Below are 16593 nucleotides of genomic sequence, written 5' to 3'. Positions count from 1 at the left end.
TTCCTTTATCATAATGAGGTTTTGTCAGGTCGACAGCCGGTATAAAAACCTGTCAAATTGTATGGTAGAGCCGAACCTAAATAGTCGGTTAAAGGCTAAGGAGATGATATAGTTGAGTCAATAAAACGAAAAAAATCTATTTAAAACTCAATCATGGCAGCTTTACTTATTATATAGGATTATTCCAATATAAATGAGTTACTATTGCTTTCATAATGGTGATCTAAGAACTCGTTCGTCATTCGATAAAGACTCACATTATAAATTTGGAATTGTAAAATTATATTAAGTGTTTTACTATGTCTATATTTAGCTATTACGCATAAAAAGAAAATAAACAAAAAATATTACTATTTTCAAATTATTATTATTTTAGCAATAACTATTATAAAATATTAGAACAGATTATAAAAATATCTATTATAAATGCCTTTAGTATGAAATTAATTATGTTAGATTACTTTATTGTTTCTAATAAAATAAAAAAGCATGCACTTATACAGTTAAGTATTTGATAAGGCTTCATTTACCAATATAAAATTTAGAAAATAATGTACTGCAGATAGCCTTGTGGTGGTGCATTGTATATAATACCGACAGAATGTAAAATGACTTATTGTATAATAAAAAATTGTGCATCTGCAAAAAAGTTTTCTTAGTATAATCCATAAAACGATAAATGGAACAAATTTTTTACTATCTATTAAAATAAAATAATACCACTAATAGAATATATTTAAAATAAACAAATAATATGTGTAACACATATTCATTAAGGTTACAATATAACACAAAAACACAGCTAATTAGAATTAAAAAGAAAGAAATTAAATTTCTCTTATAATAAATAAAATGTATACATTTTAGTCAACAATTAAAAAAAATATTTAAATTAAATTTTGCCCTCAAAAAACTGATCAAATAAAAGATAGCTATTTTAACACATAATTCATTATAAATGTTCATTTACTGTTCATTATGTTGTAATTTTCAATTATAACATCTTTTTCACATAATATGGAAAAAATATATATACTAAATGTAAATATTATGCAATTAATTAAAAATTACACGAGACACTTATCTACCAATATTTAATTTAATATTATTGGTTAACATAAAAAAAAGTAAAAAAATGATATTACGTATCCATTAAAAAGTATTACAATGTATTATTTTAGGGGTTTTTTAATCTATACTATGAATTTTTTCGTAAATGTTCTAATCCATTTAATTAACTATCGAAACTTTGCAATGTGCAAACAATTGAAATTTCCATAAAATCGTATTCAATATATTATTGAAATTTTGACGAAGAAAAGAGAAATAATAGGTAAAAATATTATTTATGTTACCATTCCAAAGTACTTAACTATTGTATGATTTTATGATCTTGCTCTACACAAAAAAAGATGCCAATTCAATTTGATAATATTATAATTTCAAAGAATAAAAAGTATAGACAATGAATACTAAACACTTATTCATGTTAACGTATTATTTGATACATACACTTCGAATTTTAATCGGAGTCTTTTTAATTTATATTTTTATCACGATATTTTTTTGTTGTTATTTTCATCTCAATCAAAGATCTTCTAAAGCATTGATTTAGTAAATTTAGTGTAGGGAAGCCGGCCACACCATTATTACCCCTAAACCCTATCTCTCTCAATTAGATATTTTGGTTGACTCAGATACTTAAACACTAATAACTTAAACGCTTTTGCGATATCCCGAAGTTTTTAATGATTTCGTAAGACTCACTAGACTGATTGAGTATGATATCTTCCTAAAAACCCCAAACCCCTCTCGCCTTAAAAATATATCCTGCAAAAACAACAGATCATCGATGATATGGTCAAGGACATGGAAGTAGCTTAAGGTTAAATTGAACCTAGTAGTTCCTTGTTCGCCGCACCAATGGCATTGGCAAAAAAAATGCGGTCTGCCTTGCGTAGACTATAGGAGACTGAATGAGGCTACTCTTTCAGATTCTTAACCTATGCCTAACCTCAAGATATGATTAGTAATATTCGTGGAGCTAGGATATTTAGTGTGTATGATGTTAAAAGCGGATTTTGACAGATCTCCCTTAATCTCAAAACCAGTAAATTTACCGCTTAACTCGGAAACCGATGATGAAAAAAACAAGGTTTAGAAGAACGGAGGAGAAAGAAGTCAAAAACATCGACCTATATAACTCCCCCAGTAAACAGAGGAAAAAGCTTATATTTTTACCAATGGACCGAAAATCAACAACCGCAAACATGGAGGTAAATGATGATGCGGTTCTCAATGTACTAGCAATCACTGCCGAATTTCAAGCAAAAAGTCAAGATTTAATTTTCTTTTCTCCTTAATTCTCTTCTCATTATCAATCTAATGACCCAACCATTTAATCTTTTCTTACTTATAATAGAAAATACCTACATATAAATACCTTGAATACTTACGACTCTTCTTCTTTTTTTTCCTCGCCTTAATCCCAACTACTTGGAGTGACAACCTTTATCTTAAACATCCACTTGACACGATCTCCCACGTCATATACGCTCACATCAGCCGTCCTCATATCGCATTAAATTACATCCCTACATCTCTTTTTTTAGTTTTTCCCTACCTCTTCTTTCTCTAAAATTAATTTCTATAACTGTTCTTGCAGCTTCTGATTCCTCTCTCCTCATAATATGACCAAACTATCTAAGTCTTTTTTCTCTCATCTTATCTAGTAATATTTTACTACTACCTCACTAAATTAAAAACCGCACTCCCCCTAAATATCCACCAAACATGCGATCCAACATTCGAGATCAGCTTTATGTTCGCTCAACTTGAATCGTTTGAATAAAACCGTTTTTGTTTGATTGCATACGAAAGTAATTAGAGGCTTGACAGGGGGATATGATACCGTACTGTGTATTTAGCGATACGCTTAATATGCAGATATTCTTCATAAGTAGCCTTATTAGAAGGTAGATCCAGCCTGATTAGAGTTTCTCCGCTTTTTAACTAGGGAGCAAAGTGTATCTACTGGACTGTGGCTGACCACTGAGCGCCGGCAGCGAAAGCTCTCTCCGATTTTTAACGTATTACTTGTACGTACGCGCTCCGATACACTATTTTTGGCAAATTTTTCTCCTTAGTCTTTTCGAGTCCTTTTAGCTTAAATAGTTAAAACTTAAATTTGTTTATACTTTTTTTATATACACTTTAATGAGATTTTTCAATTAATAATATATTTCTAGTGTAACCGTTCTGTTGTATAAGTAATATTATAATATAATTGTCAAACCGACCAGTACAGTTTTAATACATCTTCTTCTTCTTCTTTTTCCTCGCCTTAATCCCAACTACTTGGGGTCGGCCACCCTTATCATAATTAAGTAAAATTAAAACTATATTAATAATATTTTTAATATAGTTTTAATTTTACTTAATTAATTAGCCACAAGTGATCAATTTTTATTATATATTTATCATAATATATGTTGAACTTTATTTTACATAATTGTGTAATTTTATATAATCGATTCATAGACATTAAGACTTCTCCGTGTTAACGTTTAAAATAAATTGTTAGTACAATATGCCAAAAAAATTTATTACAAAATATTTTTATGAAACTAAAAAAATTTGCTCCTTATTGTTTAGTTTTTGTCAAATTCTTCAAAATACATAGACTATGTTAGTACTATTATTCTAGTATTTACTAGAGTATTAAAAAAATGAATACATTAAAATAATACTTTTATAATACATATTTTACGAGTCAAAATAACACTACAATTATTAAATTATAATTTAGTTCAATAATTAATCAAAATAATAAAATAAGTATTATATAGTAATAATGTATTTTTAATTTTAATTGGAATATTACTAAAAAGACAATTATGTTACAAAATCAGTAAATTTTCTTTGTATTAAAAAACTATTGAAGAAATAATTTTTAGTCAATTAATTAAATTTAACGGTTGGGTATTTTCTTATTTACTTAAAACAATATATACTTTTTTCTAATATCCTGTTTTCAATAGCTATACCCAAAGAAATTTGTATAAAACAATCTCATTATGTGCTAACTATTGAAAATAAACACACTTTACACATTATCATATTATATGATTCATGTAATATGATAATTTCAGTAATCGTAAAATAAATGTCTTTACAATTAAAGTCAATTTATACTAACCAATAAATTAAAAATAAATAACTATTTTTAAATAGCCTATATTATTTAACTATAATTCAAAACAATATCAATTAGAATTATAAGGAAACTTCCAAAAAATATCTTAAAATGTCTAGTATTAAGAGTTCTAAGAAAAAATCGAAAGCGTTTACTATTCAATTTTCCTTTATGTATCATTTATTGTTATTTTGTACTGTGTTTTTAAATCAAATTAATCTTGTATAATAAATAAGATAAATTAAAATTAAAATAAGCACATTGTGTTACGATATAATATTATATTTATATTATTAGTTTTTTGGTATACAATAAAAAGTTTTAGTATTAGAGTAAATATCTAAAAACGTATTCTATTTAATTCTATCGTTATCGTGAAAAACATTTTATAGATACATTTAATGTATCCCTATTCTGTAACAGTTCCCTAAAAATTATGATAAGTACATATTAATTTATATAGAAATATTTTTAAGGAAGAGAAATTAAGTTAGATTTCCAAACATTTTATTCAAATTTCGCCTATGGATATCCTAGAAAGTCAAATAAAAAAGGGTTGTAAAGCGCATAGTGGATGAACGCTATTAAAATGTCTATGAATTCAATCATTTACTTAAAGTCCAAATGTTGGTGGCCATTACAGAATTTGCAATGAGATTTATATAACTGAAAAACTATCAAACATAAGACCAAAACAAAACTCAGCACACAACAGAGTAAGTACGTTATTTGCAAGTTTCTAGAAGGTAATCTTCGAAAACTACAATGAGGTACGCTCCGAAATTCATAATAGTATTAATACTCAAAACAGGTGGACAAATGTTATAGTCTTAGATCGTAAACGAGGCTGTAGACTCATTCTTTATCTTACCATTCGTTGGTAAATTAATAATGACAGACAATATATATTAATTGACAAAGAGAAAAAATCAATTTATGCTCCTTATATACAATATCTAACACAACGCTAGACAATAACCAATTGAAAATCAGTAGTTTGTGGTATGGAGCAAGAGGAACATCATCATCACTACTGATAGTTGGAGTTCAACTACCAAATTTAATACAAATTAATAAATGAATAGAATATTTTCTTCAATTAATGTATTTTTAAAGAATAATATCAATATGTATCATATAAAGAATATGTTTTTATTATGTCTATTAAATTAATTTGTAGTTAATCGTACATACCTTGTTTGTAACTGGACCTTTAAAAATAATATAAGATAAATAACTTGATAACAGCTTAGTAAATAATTAGAATAAATTTCAAATATATGACTTTTAAAAAACATGATTTAAACAAATAAATAGCTGATTACTTTTAGTATAAGAATCACACTAAAGTAATAGTACACGAAAGCTAATTTTAAACATTAATTGAAGTTCAACGGAACGTGCATAAGTTACAACCGATTCGCACACACACATGGGGTTAAGTGATACCAACACCGCGGTACTGATAGAACACACACAAGTATTAATCAGATAGTCTCCGCTAGGTGGCCACAATGTTTTGCTACAGTTACTTCAAAATGCTTTTCTTCTACATTTAGTTAAGGCGTCCTACTGACGCACTCGTTAGCATAAGAAATGGGCTGCGAGTCAATTGACTTACCATAAGATATATAAACATAAAAACTTTATTTTGAAATAAATGTCTTGATTTCTAATTTTCTAAAAGTAAAATGACACAATAAATCATGTATTATTCGAAATGTAATTTATTATCATTCAATAAAAAAATTGCTTTGTTATTCATTAAATTTTCCAAAAATATTATCATATTCTATTATTATTTTTATTTTTCAATTATACAACAAATTAAATTCTTTAAACTAAAAATGAACTTGCGTTTTATTTAAATGTGTGTAAATGACCACCTCAATGTTATAATAAATAAATATATCTCTTTTTTTTTTTAACAATTAGGTATCATTTAATGAATTAATATAGGTTAAAATTTAATTTGTGTTAAGAATACGTATAACATGATTATTTTCAAATAAAATACAACAAAGGGATATTGTATCTATTAAAAAATTCTTTTATACATTATGTAAATTATTGTGTATTTATTTGTGAATGCTCTTAATTCTTTAATGCTTTTTATATATCTTTCATTTTCATTATTTATGAATTAATGCTCATGTGCAATAAATATTTACAAAATACATGTCACAATTTATTACTTTTATGTTTTAACGTCATATAGGTCTTGTGATATATTATTCCATATTGCATTTAACCATTTATAAATCAGCATTACTTTTTTTCAACGATAGGCAATTTATCAAACAGATTAGACAATTTCTTATTTTGTTTATTTGCGTAAACAGTTATAACTTTTAATTTTAACAATTTCAAAAAATTATCTTACAATAAGTAAAATATATTATTGAAATAAATACTACTTTTCCATAATGTCTTTAGTTTAGTAAAAATTAGTGATATATTTTTATAATACCCTTGAAGCTTTAGAACAGTATTTTAAAAGTGTAATATTATACTTTTACCTTACCCTCAACTAGCACTTAGAGTTAAGATTAGAGTTTGCATGGGGTTAGTGTCAACAGCATAGATGTAATAAATTATCTCTGATATACATTGATTCTTTTTCAGATGAATGGCCTAGTTTTGGTAAGCTTAAAGAAAAAATTTTATTGATCAAAACTTCCTGTATAATTTGTTATTTATGGACCTGCGTTGTATTTATTTAAAAACTTTAAATCAAATACAACAACTGCAAATTCTACTATTTGTTGGTTATTGAAGAATTATTGATAGAAAATGTGCATAAAATAATAATACGTTTCTCAAAAACATAAATTTTTAAATAATATAGTTTCAAAAAATGTTTTTAAAAACTTATTAATATTATCAACCTATTGAAATTTGAAATTTTGGATTACAAAAATTAATAAAAATATTTCACTTAATAATTACAATACGGTAATTGTAAAATTACAAATATACAAATTATTATGAAATTTCACAGTCACAACAAAGCGTTTTTTATGACAGTGATTAACATTGTCAGACATCATATATACTAGTCTCTACTGTATCACAATTCTAATGTATTAGTGTATTTTTAATAATTTCATATTTTATTCATTAAAGAATTAAAGATATATGCGTTTTGTCAATTTTATTGTAAGCATATATATTTTTTCCAGTAATGACATTTTAGTGATCATTAAAACCATGTAAAATTATTAAATAACAAATACTATGTCAATATTTTCTGAAATTTTAAGTATACAAATTTATAATTTGAAGTCTATTTTTTTAACTGCAATTTATAATGATTAGTACTTTGCATTATAAATAGATTTATAGTCACAATTAAGAAAAGTTCAACGTTATAATTATTTTCATTTTTTCCCTGTAATTATTTATTTGATTAAAAGTTCAACACTTCAACGTTTATCATCATATCTTATTAGTCTTGAATCTACAATAGAGCTGTCTTTTATGTATTCTTATTGAATATTCAAATTTAATCAATTAAAAAACTACAGTATAGTAAATTTTATTGTATTTCGACAATATTATACAATAAAGATTTATAAGGTGTGATTCATTAAGAATACTACACCTTAATTATTTTTAAATAATAAATATCTCATAAAAATTACATTGAATTCACAAAAATAAAAATACAATTTATTTTTATGAATTATAGAAAATATCAAATTTATTATAAAAATAATATTTCTTACGGTAGATTTAAAAGTAACTTTGAAAGTTAAACGGGAATCTGTTTTTTTTATCATTTAATGATGAATAGTTTAAATAAAATGTTAATTGTATGATAACCAATTTTGTAATATTACTTTTAGATATATAAGTATAATACACATATATATGGCTATATATATTATATAGTTGTACATATAGTTTTATACAGAGTGATTTTTTTATCATAACCCACTCAATTACTTACAGAATAATAATAATTTATAATTTTTTTTTTTATTATTATCTTTAGTTATACATTATTCTTGAATTATTAACTATGTAATACTTTTTAAGTTCATCCCTTATGCCTGGTAAAGGTGTCAACTTTATTTTTTTAAATGGTAACACATATTTTTATTTTAATAAAATGTTTGACTTTTTAATTCAATAGTAAAAGGCATTTGAATTTTTAATGTCACTTGTGTCAATTGTTAATGAAACTTAATTTGTTTATTAGATATAAACATTTAAAGTTTCAAATTTTTGAGTTAATATATAGGTATAATACACAAGGGATTACAAATACAGGTAGCTAATTGGTTTTTTATGACATTGCTATCACAGTCACGGATTGTTTATTATTAATTATGACTATCAATAGATATACTTTTTGTATTGTCAGTTAGTGTATTTATAAACTCACAACAATGTACCTTACTATCATTGATAATAACAATACTGTGTACCTGCTAATATCGATGTCATAAAAAACCAATTAGCTACCTGTATTTGTAATCCCTTGTATATTATACCTATATATTAACTCAAAAATTTGAAACTTTAAATGTTTATATCTAAAAAACGAATTAAGTTTCATTAAAAATACAAATGCCATTTACTATTGAATTAAAAACTCAAACATTTTATTAAATTAATTCAAAATATGTGTTACCATTTAAAAAAACAAAGTTGACACCCTTACCAGGCATAAGGGATGAACTTAAAAAGTATTACATAGTTAATAATTCAAGAATAATGTGTAACTAAAGATAATAATAAAAAAAAATTTTTTAATAATTATTATTTTATAAGTAATTAAGTGGGTTATGATAAAAAAATCACCCTGCATAGTGTGATTTTTTAAGAATGGTAGAATCCATTTTTTCGTTAAATAATAATTTTTTCATAAAAATGTATAAATTAAAATTGAATTATTTTTTATAAATCGTTGTGAATGTGATGTTTGTTGTAAGTTTAAAGGCTAGAATTTGAAAGTTAAATGGGAGTCTGTAATTATTTTTTTTAATGTTGAATGATAAATTATCTAAATAAAATTTTGGCTGGTCGTTAAGCAGTGGTTATAATTTTTAGTTATAGGTTAGTGGAGTGGACAACAAAGAAGAAGTCTTCTCTGTACGTGTAGCAAAAATAGAGCATCGCTAAACATTATATCTGAAAAAATAATGTTACAAAACTGATTATCAACCAATCAAAATGTTATTTGGAACATTTTAATGTAATAGTACTAAAATTATAATATGTTTCCGTTTAACTTTAGAAAGCTAGCAGTAATCAGTCTTGAGAAAATGTTTAATGTTTGGCTTAAATACAATTATTGTAGTTAAACCAACAAAAATGTTAGTAGGGATAGGTAAATAATTTCTAATTATTTACAATATTAATTTTTTTTATCTAAATAATAAAAAAATTATTCTTAGTTTAAATTTAGTTAAAGCAAATTATTTTATGACTCACACTGGTAGATGGAGAATTTACATTTGGAACAACAGAAATATGTGGTGCGATATAATTGAGCTGATTTTGACACTTTAAGATTTTTTTTTGAGCCGACGAATGGGCCCGAAATGATGTTACACTTAGTTTCATTTCACCTACAATCAAATTGTATAGTAAAATAAAAATTTCATATTAATATACCTTATTTTAATATTAATTTTTCTACAAAACTAAACAAGTTTAGTACAGATAAACAAAAATTTTTAAAAAGTTAAAAATTTTGTTTAATAAATTACTAAATTAACTTAAATATAAAAATAATTTTGTTGTTTCAACTTTTTATCTAAATTTCATTATATGTACAAATTTTTAAAAAATGCCAATATTTTATCAGCATAACAATAAGAATATATAACATTGACATTACATTTAATACAATTTCTTGAGAATCATACACTATCAAGTCAAAAACTTAACGTTGACCTAATGCTACAAAAATAACATTATATGTGAAAAGTAATGCATGTCCCTTGAAACTTTTTACTGTCAAAGATAAATTGGTTCGTTAAACATATTTATAGGGAAAAATTAGTCAATATAAAACTTTCAACACGCAACACATAAACAAATTTATTGTTAAATTTAAATTTGTTGTGTTTGTTAACGAAAAAAGTCATTATGAACACATATAGTGTTTGTATTCTTTGAGTTTGAATAAAAAGTTTTTATAGTTTCATAAATAAATAAGATTTTAATGTTATAGAGTTTTGCTATTAAGTAAATTAAGTGGATCTAGGTGGACAAATAATAGTCAGCTATCTTGTAACCATAAGAATAAACTTTTCTTCTTTTAAACTAAAACCGAATAGTAATGTCAACAAACAACCGATTTTATTAGGGACTAGAAGTTATTTGAAAAAGTACAGTTATCAGTTAAAAATCTTTATATATAAATGTGCTGAATTGGTATTTTAGTAATCTTAAATAAAGTCTAAAAGACATAATTGCAATAAGTTAATGATTGTATTACATGACCATATAATATGCTAATAGATGAAAACAGATTAAAGAGGTTCTTGGGAGTAATTGTTATCGTCAAGTGACTTATTGACATAAGGAGTTCATAAGTAATGAAACTATGTGATTCTAGATTTGACTAAATACAATATAGAACATTTTCACTTGGCAACTAGATTTTATATATGATTGCATTGATCAGCCGCGTACTTATAGTGGTTAATCAAGTTATTACTTTATTGAACTAGTTAAACTTATGTTTTTGTAATAAATATTTGTTTTTTCACTAATATTAGCGTTGTTAATCATAACAAAGCTTACTTAATTTGAATTTTTTTTTTTATTGTATTAATTTTTTAATCAATAACAGTTAGTAGTTTTTGCCAATTTTATATTATGACTATAATTTGTTGAAAATATATTTGTAGCCCAACGAATTGCAATTTCTTATTTAATGTTTTTGATAATTAGTTCCTTTCGATAAAATAAAATGTTACAATCTATAATTCAATTTGGCAAATGTCCATTTTAATGGTTAAGTACTATTTTGGCTTTTCGTTACATTTTAAAATAAATCATTAAAAATATTCAAGTGTACATCAATTTTATTTTTTCTTGTTTTATTTAATTAAATTAATTGTTTTTTCTAAATACGATAATATTGACATATTTCATTATTTTTATCATTAATCTAAATCTAATAATTGAAGTTAGCGTTGATTATTAATTTCAATAAACACATTTTGTTTCTTCAACTTTTTATTTTAATTATAACAACTAAAAAATTAATTTTAAATTAGGTTATTGAAATTATTTTTAAAATTATGGATAATTCGATTTTTATTTATTTATTTTTAGTCAGTGTGAAACCTTATTGAAATATTTACTGTTTAAACATTTTTGAAAAGTTTCAAATCGAATTTTTTAATTACACTTTTGCTAGCTACTATTTGTATTTAAACAGTTATTCTTATAATATTTATATTTAATTAGTTAAAATTTAAAGAACAAAATTTAAAATAAAATGTCATGAAAGATTAAAACAATTATAATTCATTGCAATTATATATCTTCTTATATATATATAACGAGTTTAACTTAGCTTAAACAACTTAATAAAATTAAATAAATAGATATAAATATATAACGTATGACAAAATTTATAAGTTCCTGACAAATGAAATAACTTTATAAAACATTACAATTTCAAATATAGTCTTAATATTAATATTTGTATTACATTTCACATTCAAATATGTATAAGCTCAAAATACGTTTTGGAGAGAATTAGGTACAATTATAAACTAAATATGCCAATTTAAGTGTTTCTATAAAAATATACTTTCTTTCCAATGAAACTTATAAACTGTAACTATATTATGATGTCAATAAATTAAATTGTTCTAAAGGGTCTTCCATTTATTATAGCTCACTCAATTATTTACAAAATATAAGAAATTTCAGAAAAAAATTTTTTTTGATATTTTTAGTTAACAAAAATTGACAAGAACTTCAAACTTAGAATTTCTATATAGTTATACGAAGACTCAGATTTATCTTTTAATTATAATTATTAATTAGTTTACGAAGTTAAGAATAACTAACAAAAGGTAAACATTTTTGAAACTCTGCTTAATACAAAAACTTTAAACATTATAGTAGGATGCTTTTCTCGCAGAATCAATTTACACACTGTTTTTATAATATAATCTCAATATTTCTATCATAAATTAGCTTTGAAGAATGTTATATTTTTTAAATAATATTAGCTTTTAATTTCTTTAAACGCAAATTTCAAAATGAGGGCTATTACATTTATGAATAACGTTTAAACAGAATCTATTAATAATAAGTGTTATTATTTCATAAAAATAGTGATTTTTAATAAGTTTCCAATAACTATAATGCACAAAGTATTATGATAATGAAAAGTGTTCAGATTTTTTATGATATTTAATTTAAACATAAAAATAAGATTATTTAAATAATAGTATATTATTAAATTACCAGTAAACTGAGCTCTTCTGTTAAAGTCGCACTGACAGTAGGTACCTGTATCGGCTACTGAAAGGATAAAACCTTTCTTTTCACATTTAATTATGCGGGCATTGGACATTGAATAATTGAATTTAGTAATATGAAAACACTATGACAACTTCCAATTATACTCCAGTAAAGTATACCCATATACCAATATAATACATTTGTATGTACACGTAATAATAGTAGTATTAAATAGAAAATTGTAGGTTTTTAAAATCTTAAAATGTTTTAAACATATGCTCTAAAAAGCCTTAGAAATATTCAAAATTCAAAATTTGTAACTAAATATTTCTTCGAAAATTAAAAAATTGTGCTTAAATATATAAAATATGATAAAACATTGGAATATTCATTTTTTTCATTGTTTTTAATTGAAAATTAATAAATTATGAAATTAAATACATTATTGATTAATTCACAATAAATAATAATATAAAAATATAAATATAAATACATTATGTTTATATTTTTATATATTTCATTTGATTGTACATGTAAAATACAATTGCATTCATTAATAGAAAATTCTATTTTTTGTTACTTAATTAAAAGTGATAATATATGAATTGTTTTAAAAGTCAAAATTGGGTAACTCTCCGATAAATAAATGTAATAATTACACAAATCTAGTAAATTTAGATACTAAATTCCATTTGAATCGTTTTATCCAGTATTTTCTATTGGTATTTTATAAATATTCATTTTATTTATTTCACTGGAAAGTAAATAAAGCATAAAACTCATTACAGTACTTTAAATTTTTTATAGCCCACCACATCAATTTTTTCACAAACTATATCAGAATACTGTTCTCAAAGAGCATGATAAACCGTAACACGATAAAATATCCTATTAAATTAATACGATTTCTTTCTTATTACTATCCTATTTATTCAAAACTATATCTATAAGATTCTAACAATTTTCAATTAAATTAAGTTGTTCTTTTTCATATTTAATATTTTAATTATCTACATTGCATAGTTTTATTTAAAAGATTTTTTTATTTATCATGACATTTTCAGTTACTATAATAATACCATAAAATTATATCAAAGTATGAACTTATTTAAACTATGTTTCATTGTACTTTTGTAATATTCATTGGAATAGTCTCGATTGCTTTAAAAAATAAGTTCAATAATGTATGGAAATTTTCACCTTGTTTAATAATTTTATTTTTTAGAGGTTTCTAGTTAAGATATTATGAATAATTTAAGCAAGCTCTTTTGTTATAAGTATAACAATAAAGCTCAATGTAAATCTAATTTTATCTTAATATAATAGCTGTGTTCAGTTAATAGCTAAATCCAATGCAATTATTTAAAGTTAAGTTTTCTAAGTAGTTTAGCTCAAATATATTCTTGTATTCTTGTAATATAACAAAATTGTCGGCAATAACAAATTAAAAATTGAAACAATTTATTAATTATCTTAATTTGTAATATATCTTTATTCAGCACACATATATACATTATTAAAAAAAATTAAATCAATAATTATATATTTCATAAGTTAGTTACTTATTTAAATTCGATAAAATACTAAAAAATATTTGATTTAACCATGTGTTTTTTTTAAGCATCTTTCCACAAATATACTCAGCTTTTATTATGTTAATATTGATGATTTATACGTCAAAATAATCCTAATTTAATCAAATAAAACCATTATCATCAAAAATTTTAAAACACACTTCAATATTATATCTTGAAATTAAAGAACTGTCATAGAAAGCAAGTTCATTTTAATAATTTTTTGCATTTCAAAATTTTTTTTAACTTTTTTAAAAAGTTATATATTTACAGAGTTTTTATTGCTAACACCGGAATCAATTATCTATCTTTTCTAACTTATAACCTGTATCTAATTAAAACTCTTTAAGTAAAAAGAAGTATAAAAAAATTATGCTAGTTCAATATGCAACTCCTGGTGTTAAAATCAAAAATTTCTCAATTTTTGACAAAAAAATTGTTTGTTTTTTGAAAATGTTCCAGATTGTCTGCCAAGTTAAAAACTATATCAAATTAAAGATTTTTATTTTTAATAATTAAGAAATGGTAAACGCTCCAAAAATTTGCCTTTTATGAGTATTTTTGTCTATAAAGCTAATAATTGCAAAATTTATGTTAGTATTTTCAGTATTTTTATTAAGTTTTTCTTTTGCAAAATAGAATAGAAAACATTTTATGATAGTGATGTTAATTAAAAATAGATTTTTGTCTAATCTGAAGTTTTTTTATTTCTTTATATAGGTACCAACATTACAAGATTATTTTATTTTTTCGTACTAACTTAGCATAAGTAGCACACTTAAAAAGTTATACATTTGTAAGTTTCATTTGGTTAAATTTTGAACTATTCTACTTAGAGACTTAGTAGATAACTTATGTTAAGAATTTTAAATAAAATATTGACAGATAATTTAAAAAATATATATTTCCATAGAAAGACTGGTTTTGTTTTAATAAAAATAAATTACATTAAATTGTTTTAAGTAATTTCAATGACTTTTACATTTTCATAACATGAAAATGAACCTAAAGAAATGAAAACAATAATTTAATTTATCAATAAAGGCGCAATTACGATTCTTTTTTAGATAAGTATAGATATATAAACTTTATCTCTTAAAGAATGAACTATAAATTATATTTACTGTATTCAATTTATTTCAAACTCTAATTATGCATTTATAAGGATTCGCCATCAATTGAAAATATTCAACAATCTGTTTAATAACAAAATTTTCAAATAAATCAATTTATCCATTAAAAATTTATCAGGATTGTTTTTAATTTGTTTGTTAATTATTTTATTTCCTAGTATTTCAAAAAAAAATCTATCAGAAAATACTATGAATATAAAAAACCCAGCACAGTGATTAAAATCACTATCATAAAAAACGCTTCGATGCAATTCTGTTGATAGTGTTTAATTTTAAGAAATTGGTGGATTATTTAAACACAAAACTCTAACTCAAAAAAAATTATGGAAAATTTGCAAAAATCATTGCCACGGATAATGATTTTTATTGAATCGGCAAACGTTCGTCGGACTCATTTTTTTAATAAAATTGGCAATTTAAGCTGATTTAAATGTTAAAATTAATTTTTTCGGCTAAAAAGAAAACAAATGGAAATAAGTTTAACTTGTGTTTTATGTCAATTAGTATTATATAATATATAAAAATAGCATATTTTTGAATATGATAACCATGTTCTCTATATCTCGAATTTAAAAAAAAAAGAATGATGGATTATCCTAAAAGCTACATGATCTCCTATTTTCTTATTTATATTCTGATTACAAGTTTTATGATTTATAAGTGTAATATATGAATAAATAAATATATATATATATATAATGATAAATGGTTTTGTTTAAAAATTAGTATGTCGAATAAAAGAGTAATATAAATAATATTTATCATAAAAAAATTGTATTGATCCATACATTTTTCAAAATGTTATAGCATTTTAAACTTAAAAATGTAAAATATAAAATCGAGAATTTTAACATAAAAATAGCATACAGTAGCCATTTTCACCATGAAGACAAAATAAAGTTTGACATTTTTTTTTTCCATAATAAAGTACATTACATTAGCTTTAATTTAAGATATATATAAAAGTGTCAGTATTTCCAAAACACTTTCAAAAGTTAATTTTTTGTGAAAAAGATGTCATTTTGAATTTCTCCTTATGGGCAAGTATAGGGTCAAATTTATAAAAAAAAATATATCAAATGATAGATAAAGACATTGTGTATCTATAAAAAAAATTATATTGATTTGGCCATTTTTTAAGAAGTTATGGTAGTTTTTAAAATAAAAATATTATTTAAAAATTGAAAAAGTTTCGAAAATTAGCAATTTTTAAATTTATAATTTTTATGGAGTTTTCCCCCATTTA

General features: G+C 23.2%; 1 protein-coding gene across 1 annotated transcript in view; it reads right to left on the bottom strand.

The window, feature by feature from the left end:
- Positions 1-16593, bottom strand: part of LOC126909805 (uncharacterized) — a 68575-nt gene that overhangs the window by 41691 nt on the left and 10291 nt on the right. The window contains exon 2 of the mRNA XM_050692227.1: positions 9638-9774. Within this exon, the coding sequence (XP_050548184.1) occupies positions 9638-9769 (132 nt within the window). The 5' untranslated portion in view covers positions 9770-9774. The remainder of the gene's footprint in view (positions 1-9637; positions 9775-16593) is intronic.

This window comes from Daktulosphaira vitifoliae, unplaced genomic scaffold (genome assembly GCF_025091365.1).
Source record: "Daktulosphaira vitifoliae isolate Bord-2020 unplaced genomic scaffold, ASM2509136v1 Scaffold_1, whole genome shotgun sequence".
In the NCBI taxonomy this organism is placed as follows: domain Eukaryota; kingdom Metazoa; phylum Arthropoda; class Insecta; order Hemiptera; family Phylloxeridae; genus Daktulosphaira; species Daktulosphaira vitifoliae.
The sequence above is the reverse complement of the archived record's forward strand: the minus strand, read 5'-3'. Positions and strand labels throughout refer to the sequence as shown.